General features: G+C 37.0%; 1 protein-coding gene across 1 annotated transcript in view; it reads right to left on the bottom strand.

Moving 5' to 3' along the window:
* arap2 (ArfGAP with RhoGAP domain, ankyrin repeat and PH domain 2) overlaps positions 1–19,629 on the bottom strand; it is a gene marked incomplete at its 3' end in the record, with an annotated part of 133,956 nt that overhangs the window by 88,191 nt on the left and 26,136 nt on the right. The window contains exons 4-7 of the mRNA XM_015402490.1: positions 18,725–18,801; positions 18,340–18,404; positions 14,809–15,141; positions 12,235–12,304 (exon numbers count right to left, since the gene is read on the bottom strand). Coding sequence (XP_015257976.1) covers positions 12,235–12,304; positions 14,809–15,141; positions 18,340–18,404; positions 18,725–18,801 — 545 coding nt within the window. The remainder of the gene's footprint in view (positions 1–12,234; positions 12,305–14,808; positions 15,142–18,339; positions 18,405–18,724; positions 18,802–19,629) is intronic.

Here is a 19,629-nt window from a genome sequence, read left to right as displayed (position 1 = left end):
ATAAACTGCTAACTGTTTGGAAGAAGGAAAACAGAGATGCTAATGTGGAGCTTTAGTATTTCTTTGTGAGTATAGAAGAAGCATTGTTCCCGTACTCCACCTATCAGGTCTTTAAGGTAGAATTACCAGATTCAAGTGGCTTTTCACTTCAGACACATGGAGCTATTTTTAAATTTCACCAAAAACACATCTTAGAGGTTGTCAGGTCAGGAGAAAGGAAATTTTCGGGTCTAAAACAAATAAGACCATTGTGCAAATTTTGGCCTCAACTAAAACCGTCATTATTGGGTGCCGCCATTGTGCCGTTGGGGGGTTTTTGCAAAATAGCAACTGGTTGACTTCTACGTCTTTCTGAGAAGCTTAACACAAAAATTATAGAAACATGTATGCAGATATTCAGGGGAAAAATATTATTTTTAGAAGAAGTCTATATTTTTGATGTGAATATTTTCTGGTGCCATTACATGCAACAATGCCACTTAGGACTTTGGGACAATTTCCGTCTTGCCTTTGGAAATGCTCACCAGACAGACTTAGAGGAACTTATACCACCATCATAATTCTAACAAACATCAAATAAAGAACACTGTGGATTAAAAAACTGTTAAGAGTTGAGACTACATAATTCCATAAGTTTTGCAACCACTTATGGCAATACAATCAGAATAAAGAATGTGCTGATTTTATAAGTCATCAATATGCTCTTAAATCAACTCTAAACAATGAGAAAAGTGAAAAGAACATCATGTGATTACTTAAAAAACATTACAATTAGTTGCATCACTTAGGGATCATCTGTCAATATGTTTCCATCAAACCATCAAGTGAGTTTTAAAAGCAGCTTGAATATATATAAAAAAAGGAAAAGAATAATTCAATCTAATGACTAATGTTGTCTGATAATATCATGAATTGTTGCAATTAGGGCTGAAACCATTGATTGTTTGCTAATCGATTAATCAGTCATTTTTTTATAGATTGATTAATAAACAGATAGGAAAGGTACCTTTAGGAAGATTTTATACAAAATTTAAAACCATGTGAAGCCAAAACTTCGCTTTTTGGGTAATTTTGGAAAGACCATATTCACAGACAAAAAAGTTTTTTTATTTAAATCAAAAGTTTATATATTTGCTACAATTACTGCAATGATTAAGTTGCTCTTTCAGCTAGCATGTGTTAAGAGTCTCTATATTCCAGTTAGTGATTACCAATTACTAAATTTTATTCCAATAAACATTAATCATGAGTGATCAGATTAATTATTCAGCAATAGCTGTGATAAACAGGAGGTAGAGGTAAAAAAAAAAATAGAGAACACGAATATGAGAAAAATATACAGAGGCTTTCAAGAATAATTTTGGCAAGGTTACATGATGAGAAATAAATGCAGTTCTAAAAGGAATAAGCAGCAAGACGCTAAAAGGCTGATTAGTCCTGTGAGGTAAATGTTAGCAACCTCAGACCTTATGTGGTAAATGTCTTTTTCATCTCTAGTTCAGTGCATTAACCTTTTTTTACTTTTGGAGTGCCAAAAAAAAAAAACACATCAAGCTTCCTAGAGAACCTAAATATTTGTGTTTTCTTCCCTTTTATTGAATCTTTTCTAATATGCATCCAAATGCACATAAAAAATGATGGAAACATGGCTTGTATCAAACTGGCTCAAACACTTGAGGCTGAAAAATATGTCAACATGAGCTAATCTGTCATCTTATCTACAGTAATAATGTTAGCTTATCACTTGGATTCTTCAGCGTCTTGTGATGCCATCAGCCCATTTCAACAAAACAATTTTTTTCCTCAGTGTTCTTTTTAAAGACTTTTTTTAGTGGAAATCCTTGAGTAGACATCCATAATTGATTATCCTATATTACTAGAGGGAAACAAAAAGCATCTTTACCTCCAACACTGAAGAGTTGATTACTTCCTGTTTCCTCTCACTGTTTTGTCAACAAGACTTAAATCCCACCATTTAGTGTGCAAATTTAAGAGAGGCTTTATTTTGTGGTTAAACTTAAATCAAAGTACAATAAGACCTAGGTTCACATTCTTTTAAGTGAAAAAAAAATGGCCAAAGTGTTCCCATCCAAGGAGTCAAGGAGTTTTCATTCACTCTCATTCTACCAGGGCTGTGCTCCTGTCCGTCAGCATCCATATTTCATTCGATTCCTGTTGTCATTTTTTCATGTACTCTGGTGAAAAATATCACCTAGCTTTATATTCTCCAGATGCATCAGCAAGTCACTAACTTTGTATGACATCTGGCGCTCAGGTGGGTCTTGCACAGTTAGCTCCTGCTGAGATTAAACAGAAAAGGTGAGAGGAGTGAAAATGAACCCAAACAGTTATTTTGTGGAGCATTAAAGCTAAAAATCTAGAGCTGGCGGGTGACAAGAAACGGCAGAAACTTGGGGGGGAAACCTTCAGAGTGGGACAATTCACCTGTGTGGGTTCCAACACAGCAAGCATGATTTGGTCCACCTCTAAAGTAATATATTCACTTTTAAGATACAACTCCAAACCTACTTTTGATTCTATTGAAAGTTGGTATTGAATTTAAGATGACAAGGCCACCTGGGTATAGAATCACGGTACTACTAATAACCAGCCACATAGTCTAAATATGGAAGGACATGACACAAAAAAGTAATGGACTTACTTATATTAGCAAGTTTTATGTTAGTGGGATTTTGCATATTTGCATGTAACATGGAATAAGATTGAGTTTACTTTAATCGACATGTCCTTGTGTCCCCCTGGTGGGCTCACCGAAGGGCAATCTCACTTCAACCCGTCCAAAATGAGCGCTTTGGTCAATGCACTGATGCGATGAGGGGGTCATTTATGAATGTGCAGCAAACATGGAAAGTGATGGCAGGAACTGGACAAAATTTTACATTAACTAACTGCAAAAAACTAAGGCAAACTCTTCTTTACGTCAACCCTAATACAGAAACCCAAACATACACTAGTATACATGTCAACAGGCAAGCCGACAACCTCGTAAAATTTTTTCTGGAAGAAAGAAAAATTGCAATTAATAGTTAATTAAATAAATAAGAAAAAAATAAATCCTCCATCTTCTTAGGAATAACATATTTCTTTTTTATTTAATGCATGCATCACAGTTAACATGGACATTTTTACACTTGCAGATAGAAATTTTGCCACTTTAATTTCTTGACTATGTAGCAGTTTCTATACATGCTCCAGTCGCAATTGATACGATTTATTGATTTCTGCTTGTGTGACATGTTTGGATTTGAAAACAAAATGTGATGGTCTAATTTTTCTTAGGCAGTTTAGGCTGTACAGCAGGATTGTCAATTTATTCACCTCCAGCGCAGCAGCACCTGCCTGATGCAGCCGTGGACGCACCTGGTGGTCACGTCAGTCAAAATGAAAGCATCAAAACCTCTTAATACCTGTTGGTCTTAACTATAAGTTCACCTAGCAAACATAGCCAACTATCCTGACAGGAACCTTTGAGTAGTTCGTGCTAACAAGCTGTGACCACATTTCTGCAGGTAAGAGGGTTATTCAAGGTTATGCCGTTTACGTGTCTTGAGGCTTAAGAGCTGCTGCCCGTAACGCTTCCATGTTAAAGTGATGGAGCGGCTGCCTGACTCAGGACGGGGGGGGAAATGTAGGTTTTGATTTTCCTGCTTTTGCCTGAAGCGCAGTGAGCCTTACAGTATGTATATCAGCTTGATAAACTTAAAAGTAGCTGCGTCAACAGCTTAGCAATGTAGAACGAGGCAGGTGGGGGAATTTCCCCCATATGTACTGCAACAGATAATCAGAAGAAAGTAAAAAATAGGAAAATATAAAATATTGAAGGCTCTGTTCCATGCCCCCCCCATCCAGGGCCCAGGAGATGGCATGCAATCAGGTAACCATACTGTACACTGCTATCAACTTTGTAGGCTAAAAACATTGTCACAGGTCACGTGTGAGTCACATGATAAAATGTCTGTCATGCATCTTGTACTTAAATATATACTGTAACGAAAGGGCCCCCATCTCATCAGAGTCTGACACGCAGGAGGTTGACCAAGCGTCAACTTTGAGTTGGAAGTGAGAATGTGTTGGAAAGGCAGGTACTGTACTTTATTTGATCGGTTCTGATCGGTAGCTTTGATCTGTTCATTCTGGTCATCCAAGCATCAGACAACCATAGATAAAAAACCACTACCCAACACACCTTTAAAAGAACAATAAGCTTAAATCTAAAACTTAAGTGATAAAAAAAATCTACATATCAACATTAATAACATTTACTTTCCTTAAAGCATTTTTTTTTTTTTTACACCTTTCCTATTTTCTTGCAGTTTCCACTCTTCACGTTTTGAAGTTGAACAACCTTTTTTCTCAAAGTGTATTTTTTATTGTAGTTTTTTGTCAGAAAAGAAGTTTATTCTGGTCTTCACCAGGCAGAAAATCTAATTTTCCAATGGGGACAATACTATCAAATAAAGCTGCTGTAACACAGTTTTCTTAGTATTGAGGAAATGCAATAGGTTTTAAAGAATTTAGTCCTCCCATCTCTGTATTCTGTGTTTTGCTTTGTATTCTTTTTAAGATTAAAAACCATCAACCGATTGACAGAAAAATTGCTTAGATTGTAGAAGCTGCTTTGTTGCTGTTTTACCAATTACACTCATTGGCCACTTTAAAACAGTTCAATTGCTTGATATTGCCAATAGCGAATCTGCCAAACAATCCAAACAGCCATTAAATTACTATTATTTTTCCACAGCTCCCAAAATGAAAAAGAAAAGGGATTAAAGTTACTCAAATAATGACACAACTGTTGGTGCCAGGCAAGCAGAAACTGAGGATTTTACAACAGGTGTACCAAGAAAAAAGGAATAATCAGTTAGTTGCTGTTCTGTGGATGAAACTGACCCGCTGATGTCAGGAATCACATGAGAAAGGTCACACTGAAGAGATGACAAAAAGGCAAAGTAGTGCTGTGTACCTCCTTTATCTTCTGATTCTTCTGATTTCAAGCATGATCATTAACATTGTTCCATAGATCGAAATACTTTCTTTAAACATAATACGTTACTGTGCCTTGACGGTTTTGTAAGTCACTTGATTTCAATCCAAATGAGGAAAACTAGCCTGCTGCGCCCACAGGGAAAAGCTCCTGCACCCAATGCTTAATTCTATGACCTAACTATGGACTTAAATCTTTGAGTTATGTCGCAAAAACTTGTTACAAAGACCTGAGGTAAAACTGAAAGCAAACAATTTCAATACTGTAGAAGATTAGATTGCATATTTGAGGTTGCCAAGTTCCCACTGAATTAAAATAATATTTAAATTGAGTAGAGGGATGTGGTTTAAACATTAAATATGAATATGGCTCTGTATTGCAGACATGACTGAATTATTATTATTATTATTTAGCGTTTCCTTTCTAAAGAGCACTTTATTAATACTCCAGACCACAGGTGTCCAACTCCAGGCTCATATAGCCTCAGAGCCATTTATCTGGCTCACAAGAGTCAAACAGACACTTCATTTCATAAAATACAGGCAGTTATTAACAGTACTACAGTAGGTGGTTAAAAACCAATGTGTGAGATAAATGTTGGTTATCTATTAGTGATGAAATTATGAAATCTAGTTTCATTCATAGAGATGCAAACTAAAACTGAGGTGATCTTATGAAAAACCAGGCCTCTGTCTCTGACACTTTATTGAGAAATGTTAATGGTTTGTCCTGAGAACACTCCTAGTATTTTTGAAAGACCTTTGAAAAAGAAAATAGCACTAAATTCTACACAGATAAATAAATAACGATGATAAAAATATTATTATTTTTAACTTACCTGTTAGGTTAAAATCTACAATTTATTAATCACTTATGAAATGGAATAAAGGTCATTGTAGACTTGCAACCCAAATGAACATTTGCACCACAAATACTTGGTAAAATGCAAAGACAGTATATCATAAACATTCTCTGTTTAAGAAAGTTTCAGTTGGATGAGTTTTTGCATTACAGAGCCAAAGATTTAGGGAAGATAGTGGAGGTATGGCTGTAAGCAGTTAAGCTTTCATGGCTTTTTAAGAAAGTGTTTAGCTTCAGACACACATCCTGGCAGACTGACAGTGCCTGATCCCTGATCCTAAAACCCCATCTCCCCTTTGGCCTTATGGCCACCCTTATCCCTTTCCCCAATCTCCATTTTCACTTTCTTATTCCACTACCACAAAGCCCAGCTTTCCCTTAGCACACACGGACGTACACATGACAGTAGACCAGGACCCTGAAGACTACATCTCAAGCCCAAAGCATTCTCTAAAGCCAATCCCTTAGTTGACGAAATCGGGCGAAAGGCATGATTGATCACACGGATTGGAGGCAATGCAGCAGGGAGGGAGAAGTGAGACTGAAGATCTCACTACTCTCCCACGCCACTTCTGCTACCCCTATGATGACATCACAACGGACAGAGACCTTCAAGCTGGGACTGCGATTAAGTGCGATTAGTTTGTCTGGGGCTGGCAGATCCCAGAGGATTTCAAACTACAGAAGAGCTTTTTGGGTGTTGAAAGTTGGAGAAAGAAAAAGAACAGAAATTCTAGAAAAAAAATAATAATGTGAGAATAGATTTTAGTAAGTTTTTCTCTTTTTTTGAAGATCACCATTATTTAGTTGGACTCTGCACTATTAAAAAAACAAACATTTATTGCTAACTTTCTTTGTAGTTACATATCAAGAAGGTTTAAAAAAACTTTAAATATTTTTCGACTGTTTTGTGTCCAATTTACTTTGTCTATTTTCCAGAATCTATCTGAAACTTAGCATCAGTTTTAAATATTTGCACCATTTAAGGGAATATATTGTTTTCTCCTATAAGATGATTTATTCAAAAGATAAATGTTCTTGTTTTATTTGTAATAACTCCATTAAACATGAATATGCTTTTCTAACTTACATTTTGGGACAAAAGTGGTTTTTTAGGTTTATTTTTTTTATAAAGAAGGAAATACAGAAGGGAGACATGAACTCTGAAAAAAACTGATCCAATCCACATGAACCTGAAAGTAGGGTTCCCCTTTCGAAGTGTGTATGTTGTTGTTTTTCAAAGTCTTGTTAAAAACCAGATAAAACCTAACTAAACTAGCTAAACAAAAAGGTAAAATATAGTAAAATTTGCAAGAAACTGTCGTTCTCACCATACAAACTGAGTAACTAAAATAAAACTATTCTAAATCTTAGCAAAATTAAATGCATTTCTGTAAGAAAAACATTAATTGTAAAAAAAAAACAAAAAATGGAATTTTGCAAAGAGCTTCAAAGCATCAAAGTACCTCCAATTTTTTTCTACATGTCTAATTTTGAAAAATGTATCCCTGGTGAGTGTCCAAATATTCTATCTTAAATAGTCCTCACTGTATGCTGCATTGTATAATCTATATGAGACTGCAGTGTTAGCTGTACAATATCACAGTATTATTGTACTTTTGCAGTATTAATTTAAAATATAAAAATATTCATATCTATATCTGCTTAAATCTTAACAAAATATGTCTCCTGTCTGCTACTCATTATATAGCAAATGAGAAAGTGGTGAGATTAAAAAAGAAACCTTATTTTTAGGCTAATTTAAGACCCTAAATTAAGACATTCGTGTTAAGTGAGTTAGACGTACCATGATTTTTTTTTTCTTTTAAAAGACTAAAAAAAACCTGCAATACGGCATTTAAAGTCATGTCTATTTTACTATTTATTTAAGTGGCTAACATAGTATAGTATATGATTAAAAAAAAAAAAAAGGGGGTATATTAATATATTTTATAGAGGGTTCTTCCCTTACTTGAGCAAATATTAATTATTGCACAACTATACATATCTTAATATCACAACAATGGCTGCTGAAACAGGTCAAAGTTGGAGTACTTTACCAAGATTCTGGGTTCAGATAAGGAGAAAATGAGCCTAATTACTCCAAGTAAGTAGCCTACTTACATTAGCCTTGTAATATATTAAAAATGCTTTGTATTGTAGGTGCCATGGACCAAAGCCAACAACATATCTAGACAATACAGAGAGAACATAGCCCATCTTTGAGGTGTGTATAGGAAGGGAATAAACGACTAACTCCCAGCATCACTTTCAATCTTAATATAGTGCATACCGCAAGTATGTCTTATTTGTGTACGACCGTCAACACTTCAAAGGGTCGACAGATTCATCGTGAATTTTGAGAACTTTTCAAGTAATAAGATACTGGGCGGAAATTTCCCAGTAGGTTAGTTATTGCTTGTTTTTTGGAATATATCAACACATTGCTTTATTTTGAGACATGTAGCTTCTGTAGCCTAGAGTCAACAAGACATCAATATAAGGGCAGACAAGCAATTTCCTTAGCCGTCACTGTGGGAGAATGAACAACAAATTCAAACTTCTCTTTCTGACACACTGTAAAGGAATCTTCCTAGCATGAAACTCAAACCCCTGTAGATGGCTGAAGGTGCCAAGTACAGTAGGTGGTGGAAAACTTCAGCTAACCATGAACAGAGTGGAGATGTTCAGTCTTTGATCAAGTCTGAACAACAAAACTTGCTTTCCCTTCCAAACACACACATATAGATATATGTATATAAAGAGAGTTTAATCTCTCATAGCACAGAAGCAACTTCACTGACAGAGTTAAAGTGCTGACTTGCAGGCCTACTCCACCAGTCCCGCCCTGCTGTCGACCAAGCATGCCCTGATAAAGCAACAAATGTAATAGAAAGAGAAAATGAAGAGAAAATGTACGGGGGTGGGGGGTAGGGGGGTAGAGGCAGCCAGAGAGCTAAATTAGTAGGTGATTAACGAGCAGGCTTTAGACAGGTCCCACATCATTGATTGTGATGTTGTGCAATGCTGCAGTAGTGAAAACAAGCTGGCCCTTGGAGGAAGGGGTATGAGGTCAGAACGTCAACACCCACACAAGCAAACAAAACTGTTCTCGCAGAAAAAAACATCAAACAGTCATTAGTGAGAAAAACGATGTAAAGCACCGTTTTAGCAACCAGAAACTCTATATTGAACTTCAAGAAATTCTTTTTGAAAGAACACCAGAGATGTTACAGGCAGCTGCCGTGTTTATTATCAGTAAAGGTTACCTCTCAACTATTTTCCCTTTTTTGTTTTATACATTATAACCACAAATCTGAAGGTGTTTGAGATTCTAAGGGAATAGATCCACAGAAATCAATGGATTATTGTGGAACAGGAAAGATGATTCTTATTGGCTTTAAACATTTTTCAAAGATCTGAAATGTTTGCCATGCATTTGCATTCAGCCCCTATGAGTCAATACTTAAAAGATACCTGGACTCTATCCCTAACCAGCTTTCAACATCTTAAAGACCCTGATAAGGCCCACAACTCTAAACATTTTGGTCTGGTGATGAACTTTGATGCTCACCATTAAACATTTTGCAAAATGTGCAAATCCCTTCCTGATTTATGTTTTTCTATATTCACCTAAGAGTAGGCTGACTTTTAATCTGAAAAAATTAGGACCTTGGCACATCAAGATGTCAGCTTTAACTAAAATTAACTCAGTCTCATTCAGTTGAGATGGAGATCATCTGTGAAAATATGTTTTTAAGCTTTGCCAAAGATTCTCAATTACATTTTGATTTGACCTTCTTAATACTACGTAGTTTTGATGAAGATTCGCTAATTAAGGGCTGAACAGTCATCTCACCCTACCCACTATGTGGTTTGGGATAGCCCCTAATGTGGCGGACCCTCTGCAGGAATGCGTAAATAGAGGGTTATTGCTCAGGGGAAGTGTTTAGGGGCCGGTTTGGGATTGGGTCAATGTTACAGGTCTATGAAACTGCTCTCTATTTATTCACTGGATATCGATTGGGCAATGGTAGTACACTGTGCTGTGAAGACATTAGCCGCCATATTGGTACTCCCTAGTTAGACCAGTCGGAATGTAAACAATACGTGTGCTATAGCATCAAACAGCAATGATGTTCTGTTTTTCAGGGGAGCTTAAGACTTTTAAAATGAAGATAAATTCATCCCTTTGACACACGCTATCTCATAGTAACTGTAGATTACTGTCATTTACGGTAAAAAAAAAAAATATATATATATAGGCACATCACATTGCATATTCATTATGAAGTCTATAAATCATGTAATATAAAATATTATACAAATCAAAATTAATAACAACATATTAATGTTAATTGAGCATAATAATACTGTACTTAGATATTAAAAATATTATACATGCACACACACACTATCTGATGATTTGCCAAAAATGCTAAATTGATGATGTACATGTAATACACATGTATTAATTACACTGTTATGGTAATTACATTACATTACAGGCATTTCTATGCCGCGACTCTGTAAGAGTGGGGAGTACCAAGATTGCGGTAGGTGACTTCAGTTTTTTTTTCGGTCTATCTGCAATAAGCCAATAAATAGAGATCAGTGGTGTATGAGGGTTCAGACATCTTGCTTGTGTGTGGGTTACCAAATACCCATTTCCCACCATTAATTAACATAAAAATTATTAAGAAATCCAAGAACCAAATTTTTTTTTTTTAAATATTTCTAAATATTTTTTTGCCCAAATCTATGTTTAAGGCTGGCAAACCTAAAATCCCTCTGACCACTAACTGGACAGTATCTCTATCCCTGCAAAAGAAACAAAAACTGAGACCATGATGCTGCCACAACCATATTTAGCCGTAGGGAAGGCGTGAAAATATAAATTTTCTCACACAAATGTTTTCCATGAAAGAAAAAAATATATATTAATAACCTCATCTGGCCTGAGCTCATTCCGCCATGTTTTGCAATCACCTCAATGAGACATGTGAAGAAATAGAAAAGAAGGCTTCCAAAGACTCTCAGCAACTGCTTTCTTATTCAATGATGCTTGTAGTGGCAATCTCTATTCGTTTTTCAAAAAATACCACTTAGAGCTGCAGACACAGTAATTTCTTCACGTGCACAACATGACAAGTTCCTAAAGTTTTGATGTCTTTACTTAGAAACAAATCGGTTACAAAATTTAGAAAGCGCACGGTAAGAAAACTTCATGCTCCCATGCCTTGCGCAGCTCTGACCAAACAGGCCCTGCACGTTCTCAGTTACATTACTTAAAGGGGCAGTCATCAAATATTTTTTATACCAATAACCGTTTTCTTAGAACTATGAAATACACAAAGACATGAACTAAGAATGAAAGATAATATAAACTGCATCTATGAACTGTACATATTTCTTGCATATTCTATCTTTTCTGCTTTATGGCTCTTACAATGCTGTTCTTTAGTTATAATGTTTTTTTTTTTCATTCATAGAGGATTGCTAAGAAGAATAAATTGCATACATTAGGACAGTTGCCTTCACTGGTTTTTATTTCAGGTTATCGATGTAAAGGGGGCTGAATTAAAGTGTACATCAGACTCTTCTTTTGAAAAAACTAGTCGCTTCTAATGAATAAATTTGTTTTTGCATTTCCAGGCTATCATGGAAATCTGTATAAAGTGTCTTATGTTTTGTCATTGCAAATGCAAAAAAGTATGATTGAGATACAAATACTTTTGCAAAGAATAGTAGAATTTAAGAACCTTTTAGAGAGCAGGTAACTCCAACATCACAAAACAGTTTTTAAAATGGATCTAAACCAGACTTTAATGCAGTCTGTACTAAACGTGTGTTTGTAACACCTACGGCCTTTACAGTCCCTCTCCTTTCATATCTGACTGACTCATCACTATCTTCCACTCTGCATGAGTAAAGCCAGATTTCAAACTCCACTGTCGCACAGAGGAAGGATGAAGGAGAGGTGCAGTCGGTGGAGAAACGCTGATGAAGGCAATAAGACATGAGAGCCTTCTGTCATTCCTTCTCACTCTGCAGCTGGTCAGGTGCCAACAACAGAGTACTCTACACTAGGGTTGGGGAGGTGCATAGAGCTGGCCCGTCACGCATCTTACTCTGTCCTTGCCACTTTTCTAACTCTGCCAAGCTAATGATGATGGCAATAAGGGGGATTAGAAAAATAGGGGAGCACTTAAGAACTTGGTACAGAGTTAGCCAAGAAAAGGAACAGGCTTTCACAATGTGACCCTAGGTTAAAAGGACCACAGTAAAGTCTTAATAATTTTAGAGAAGACATTTTAGCAGCCATAATGCAATAAGCAGGGAGGATGGTTTCTCCTTCACACACCTACCTTTTCATTGTTGTAGTAGGCCAGACTCTCGCCATCAAATCTCACCCATCTTCTTTGAAAAACACAATTTCTGCAAGAACAGATGCAAAGGTTAAAGAAATGAAAAAAATCAACACCTGATTTTAGAGCTTCATGAAAAGTGAAAAGAAACTCCACTGGCATGAAGACAGTGAGCTGCTAATCTACTCTGCGCAGGTACTCATATTTTATCATGAGTGCCACTGATCCATTAGTGTCAAGAGTCGTATCAACAGCTGTCAATTATCCTAATCAAAATAAATGGCCACATTGAGTCTGAATATTCAACAGCCCAAGGGCAGTTTGCCAAACCCATGCAAATCAGGTGCTGAAGGAGACTATATGAAGAAAATTAATGATTGATGGTTTGACTTCAAGGTAACATTGATGTATGCAGTGCCAAAAGACTGAAAAAGGAAATCTGGTTTTGCCAAAAAGCCAAAGTGAGTAAAAGAAAAAGCACTTTACCCGCCATCTGAAAACCACAAGGCTTACTCCCACCTTCCTTCCTTCCTTCCTTTCTCTAATAATAGATTCATATAAATTTGATAGAGCAGCTTCACATATCTGTCCGTGGCACCATTTGTCAGTTCAACATATTTAAAGGCTTGAGACGCATGGGGTATAAGAGACCCAGAGGAGGATGAAAACTCAATCTTTCATCTAAGACTTATGGAAGGATCAGGAGAGGAAAAAAAACTGACAAGCTGCCGTGCTTTAGCTACCAAAGCAGAAATCACAGACGTGAGCACTTTACTACGTCTTCTCTCCAGAAAAAGTTATTTTTACTTCGCAGCATTTCTCTGGCATCATTTTTGTAGAGGATTTCTCAAAATTACATTGTGTCTGCACATTTCCAACAGCGTTTGAATTACTTTCAGCAGATTTCTATAACAGATGCACAATATATGGAAACACGGTTATTGCAGTATAGATTATTACAATATCAAAATGACAAAGGATTGCTTAGATGCAGTATTTGGCCGGATATCTTATTTAATGCAGTTATAATACAGATGAAAATTACCCTCCATAGCCAACTCAGCCATATTTATATTGGTCTTAGTATGTAAACAATTTAAAACTTATGTATATTTGACACTTTTATAGATGCAAAGGCTAAATAAAAAAAAAAACTAATTTGCAAACATTAGACAAAACAGGCAGGAAAACCTGAATTAATCATAACTGACATCAGTTACAATACTCAGCACCAGCAGTGCAATTAAAAGTTTTCCTGATTTTGTGCACCTCTAATTTCCAATAACATTACCAGCAATAGTGTTTCCACCTGACTAAACCCTATGAATACTTTCTCCACCTCTGGCAAATTGAGATTAAGTGACTACAAGAAACATATTTGGCCTCATGCAAGCTGCTTTCCACTGACAGGTGTGGCTTATTTCTGCATAGGTCATAAACTGCAAGGGTGCAGAAATCCTAGAGAACGCATTAATATCTGCTGAAAGTAAGAGGGATTTTAGAATGCTAACAACACTGTTGCATTCGTTCCAATTAAAATACAAGAAATAAGCAGGCGTGAATAAAAAGAGCTAGCAGGCACATAGCACATCCTGACAATGATTCAAGGCTTTAATTTGTCACACGAAATGGGTCAAACACCTGAAAAATGAACACGAATAATTCATTCAAAATGGGTAAGCAATGATTCAGGACAAAAAAGCCATTTGTGAACACAAACCGATCCAGACTGGGTTCTAGTGAGTTCCTATTTAATGTGTTTTAAAACATTTGCTGCTGTGTGTTTTTTTGTGCATGACGTCATCAGAAACTGCTTGGATAAAATAAGAGGTTTGTTGCACAGAACCGTCAACAGACTTCATCCATTAAAGCTATAACTGAGGGTGCAGTGGTGGCGAAACGGGCTGAGCAATCAACCAATGAATAAAGGCCTTTATCCTTGAACCTGTGACACAGCTGTTACAGGTTTACTTGTTTCCCCTTGGTCTAAATCCCATTTTAGATCCGGATGCTTTAAAAAAAACTGGCAATAAGTGCCTATGAATGATCCAGTAGTTTTATGAGTGGTTTTATTTTGGCCAATTCATCAATTTTTGCAAAGACTGTAAAAAACCATGTATATTTGCTTATTTTTATACAATTTAGTCTGTCTAAAAATGCGACTATGCTCTTAGTATACTTAGTGAGACTATTTGTAAAGGTTGTAAACTGCTTGAAATGCTACATGGCTAAATAATCATTTATTGTGTTTGTAAACTTTGATATATTTCATTTTACTGTATTGTAGCTTCCAGAAAACAAAGGTTGCAGTTAATGCATATTTGGTAGAATAATAGAAAACAAATAAAGCTTGAATGCATGAAAGCTGTAAAGAGCTCATACTGTCAATAAGGGAACATGTTTGTTTTTTTCAAAAACGCTGAATTTATTTTTGAAGACAGTGACACAAAAAATGACTGGCTTACTTTCCTGCAACTTCCGCCCACTGCAACAACTTTCACACCAAACATCAGCTGAGGCTATAAGTAAAAACTAGCGAGGATTAAAATGTGTGAACTTAGCAGGTTAACTTACCCTTGAGGTGACAGCTTGTCCAGCCAGCCAACTTTGAGCACTTGTTGTTTGGGAGCTCCGTAGAAGCAAGCGTACGGCGAGATATCAGGCTGTGGGCTTTCAGTCTCTCGAGAGTTTACAGAGTCTGAGTAGAGGTCGCATTCCACCATTACTAAAGACTCATCTTCAGGACCATTAGTCCCCGAAATGACTGGGGCAGTTTCAGGGATCAAGGCAAAAGCTGGGTGCAGACCGGCCCCAGGTAGCGTGCTTGCATGCAGGTTTACTGTCGAATATCCATCGTCGCCTTGGACAGCTGGAGCTGGAGGACTCCCTTTCTCCTTTTGCTTTTTTCTGCAGGAGTAATATATGCATATTGATTTTATGTTGTATAAAACTGAAGTTACCTCTGTTTACTGCATAATTGTTTGAGAAATTATCTGATGATGAAATAAATCGGAACAACCAGTGATTTTTTTTTTGGCTATGTTGGTTTCATGGAGTCAATAAAGCTCAGATGTAAACTTTTAGTGTCTCTTGCTATTTTTTTTATTTATTTATTTATTTATTTTTTTGCCTGAAGCTGAAGATATTTAATCAGTTTCTGGCTCAACAAAACTCATCAAGGTCAAATACCTTTTGGCTCTGGCTTCACAATTAGATCAAAAACACAGTCAGCATGAAGACAAGTTGTCTGGTTTTCTATGGTGTCAAAATTATGGGAAGTTATGTAAGCCTTAATTTCAAAAAAGTTAAAATACAATCCACTGGACTTTGTTTCCTTGTCTGAAACTGGGAAACAAAGTTTCTGTTTTTTTGTTACTTTTTTTTGTTACTTTTTTGGAATGACTATGACCTGGATGACTGAGAATCTTCATTATCATATGTAAGCATTCATACTAATTAAAGACTTGCTCATATCAACCTCCAATTGCTCCTCTTATTTTTACAGAATAAAGTTTTAATCAGTTTAGTGTATGTTCCATTAGAGAAAGATTGGTACAAATGCAACTTTTTCACCTTAAAATGATAAACTTCAGTGTATTTCACTAAAAAAGTAACACACAATGTTTAAGTGAAAGGAAACATTTTAACTCCAAGACAAAACAAGTAGTAAAATGCCTACATTGTTTTAAACACCTTTGCTTTTGTTACACATTACATGAATCTGCAGGTTACTAAGCTGTTAAAAACAATAATTTGGGACATAAGCAGAAAATCCACTGCCATACTTAGACAAGCTGTAACTGTATCCACGTGGATAAACCTTGAAGTCTATTTTCCTTTCAATTTTACAGCTAACTTCATGTGATAACTTATCTACAAACTGTGTGTGTAGTGAGTCCCTGCTGATCTATAAAAAACTGTTACAACCCTTGTTGGGGGGGCTCATTCCTCAACCCTTTTTCCCTGAACGGTAACAACAAGCCCAGCGCTGCAATATGAACAACCTTCTCTGTCTGGTTAAGATTAAGTTGCTGTTAAACCTCAGGCCTGGTTTTATAGTGTTACTATATTGAGAAGTTATTTAACACTAGAACTCCCAAGAGAGTCAATTTGACGGTTCTAAGATTTTGAAGTGAAATATCGGTCATGTTAACTGACTTTTTCTTTTTCTATATTTCCTTCATGTTCACATTGTTTTTTTAAATAACATAACCTAAAATATAAATACAGTTAATTTTACCGTGATCTCCCACAGCTCTATTAGATGCATTATAAATTCTTCCCACAGTTGATCAATGTTTGGTACCGTTGCCTAGCAACCAACATTCTACCTAAAAATCTGAAGAACCCTTTGGCTAATAAGGAAAATGGCTTTAGGAAGAAATCTAACAGTGAAACAGGCTTTAGAAATGCTTCGAATTATTGATGGTAGCAATTCGGGAGGAGATGCAGAGACCGATGATGACGACAGGTCGGTGGGAAGCGGCCTAGATGCTGACAGCGAGTCTGAGCTGCTCCACTTAGCAGCCCAAAAGCCAAACCAAAGCCTCTTGTCTACTATAATCACACAAAGGTTGGCATGGATATGTTAGATCAGATGATGTGAAAGTATTCTGTAAAAGCTCCACACGAAGATTGCTTGTGACTGTCTTTTACAATTTCCTGGACATAGCAGCTATAAACACATTGGTTTTGTTTAGGAGCCGTTTGAACGTCACCTTCTTTGTTACCAAACCCCTCCGCCGCAGAGGAGCCAAAGAAAACAGTGCCAGGTGCGTCAGTGCTGCACAATGTTTGTCATAAATGTGACAAAAGGTGGTGTGCTAGAAATATTCGGGGGGGGAAACAATCAATTTCTCTAAATAAAAATGCTATTTCAAATTTTAAACCTGCATAGTAAAACAGTCTTATCTATTTTACTGATTTATTTTCAATACAAATTTAGACTACAACTAATAACAGTATATAGTACAGCCTGTAAGAAATACATATTGGACCCGTTTTAAGGTTTACATATCCCTAATGGGTTTATATCGCACACTAGAACCATTTCAGTAGGTGACATCATCACTACTCTTGCAGTCCATTGGGAAAAATGTACCCATCAAATTGACTGCCAGTGGGAGTACTAGTAGGATCAGAATTCTGGGAGTCTTAGTGTTAAAGTAAGGTTAAACCTGTGATTGGCTCCATGCAAAGAGATGAGAATGAAAGCTCTGGAGTGTGAGCATTTACACTCTGATATGAGCAAATTAAATCAAGAGCAACAAGCTGCCTGAATCAGTTTTTTTACTCAGTGGTTCCTAACCCTAGTCCTAAAGTATCTCTGCCCTCAAGCTTTAGATGTCTCTCTGTTCTAGGACGCCTGATCTGAATGATTGCATGACCTTCTTAGAGGCCATTAAGAGCACATGTGGACACTTCACTGTCTGAGCGAATGGGAGGCAGGTTTAGTCTGTAGTGCTTTCTCCAATGCAAACCACACTAAAAATAAAAACCTAACTATTTTCCCTTTCACGTTATAATCAAAAAGTATTAATTAAAGATAAAGTGAAAGATTTTCTTGAATTTTTTAAAAGACCCACCATCTCCAGGGTTGTACATGTGAAAAAATTCACATGTACAACCCTGTACCCACTCCCGAGAGGGAACGCCTATTAAATGTGTGTGAGAGCGTACAAGAGCCCATTTCTCCTCTTGCATGCTGTTTAAAGTTGCTGTTTGCATCGCTCATACAAGCTTACTTTCCAAAAGAAGATTTGTATTTTTTCCACTATGTCGTTCCCATTTTCACCGGTAAGTGAAAATGGGGACAAGCATTATGTAAACATATCACCAGTATGATTGACAATTAGGAGGACCACTTATTTTAATGATCCACCTAGAAAAATAACATCCTCCACTATACCTTTAATTATTTCTATAAGATTTGAATCAAATACACTGAGGTTTGTGGTTGTCACATATAAAGAATATGGAAGAGATCAAGGGGTATGAATACTAAAAGGAACTGTAACAGCCTAAAAATTGTAGGTGCAGGAGAGAATGCTTTTTCTGTTAAGAACTGCAGCTTATTTGGAAGCAGCATTTAATCAACATACACACCTCTTTTTCTTCTGTTTCATCTTGGCCTTAAACCCCTTCTGCAACCCGTCTTTGGCCCCTTTTTCCTAGGGAGAGCATCAGAGATTAGCATCGGACGAAAGAGAGTGTCGATCTTTCAGCAGGACATCCTTATCAAGTCTGTGCCCTAAACTATGTTAACTTTAGTAGCAGGGTGACATTTCAATTAACCTCAGGGGGCAGACTGAGATAGGCACATTTTCCAGTCTGCTACGTGTTTGTGGTGACATCATTAACACTGAGAAGGGAAGTTAGCTGCCAGTGTGGCTGAAACAGCAAAGATGGTACAGAAGATCTGAGAAACGCCGGTTCCTCTTTGGTAAGCTGCTCATCATTTGTCCAAGAGTGGGAGTGAGCTCCGTCTTACCGGAGATGAGCCAGGGTTGTTGTACAGGAATACTTCTCCGTAGGGAACGATGGGCGTCAAGGTTCTTTGAAGTGGAGCTAAAAAAGAAACAGAAACAACACAAATGCAGCTTTGTCAGAGAGTTGAAACTTGGAAAAAAAAAATAAACTAACATGATGTGAAGGCCTTAAAACATTGGGCTTGAAAGGGAGCAGCTTAACCGGATTGTTCCAGTTGAATTTCAAATCACTTAGAAGTTATAGGGCTCCTTCATTTAACCAACTAATTTATCTGAGTAAACGTCTCAGCCCTTGATCCGTTCAGGCACAAACCAATTAATTTTTTTCCCCCCTTTATGCCGTAGCATGCCTATCTCTCTGCCTCTGCCCTTTTCTGCTCACTAATGGGAGCTTGATCCTCCTCGGACCGTCTCAAACGAACAGAGTCACTGCCAAGACTGCTTTCTCTGTCTTTTGTTCCTACAGCAACTGTGGTCAGAGGAAAGCAAGGATGAATGAGTAGAAGAGAGAGAGCGACTCACACCAGACACTATTAGTCTGGAGACCTGGAGCTACAACGCGTAGGCCGCTTCCTGTCACTGTGAAAAATGACACTACACCCTCCCGAGGATTGTGAGGGCCAGAAGTTGTCGCCACGGGGCCAGACATACACGCAAAGACACATCGGCGGATGGACAGATAGACTTTTAGACTGTACAAAGATGGAACCCCCCTCAAACACTTTAAGATGCCTCGAGACAAACAAAGACATACGAGGGCAGTAAGCCAAATGGAAAAATTTTTTTTAAACACCTAACAGAAACTGTTTTTCCTTTTTCTTTACAATTAAGCGGGCCTTTATAGAAGAGCACAAGAGGCATGCATTCAGTTTTATAAGTTGTATCAAGGGGTCAGAATGCTTGATGA

The sequence above is a fragment of the Cyprinodon variegatus genome, unplaced genomic scaffold (genome assembly GCF_000732505.1).
Source record: "Cyprinodon variegatus isolate N-32 unplaced genomic scaffold, C_variegatus-1.0 Scaffold1353, whole genome shotgun sequence".
Taxonomy (NCBI): domain Eukaryota; kingdom Metazoa; phylum Chordata; class Actinopteri; order Cyprinodontiformes; family Cyprinodontidae; genus Cyprinodon; species Cyprinodon variegatus.
The sequence above is the reverse complement of the archived record's forward strand: the minus strand, read 5'-3'. Positions and strand labels throughout refer to the sequence as shown.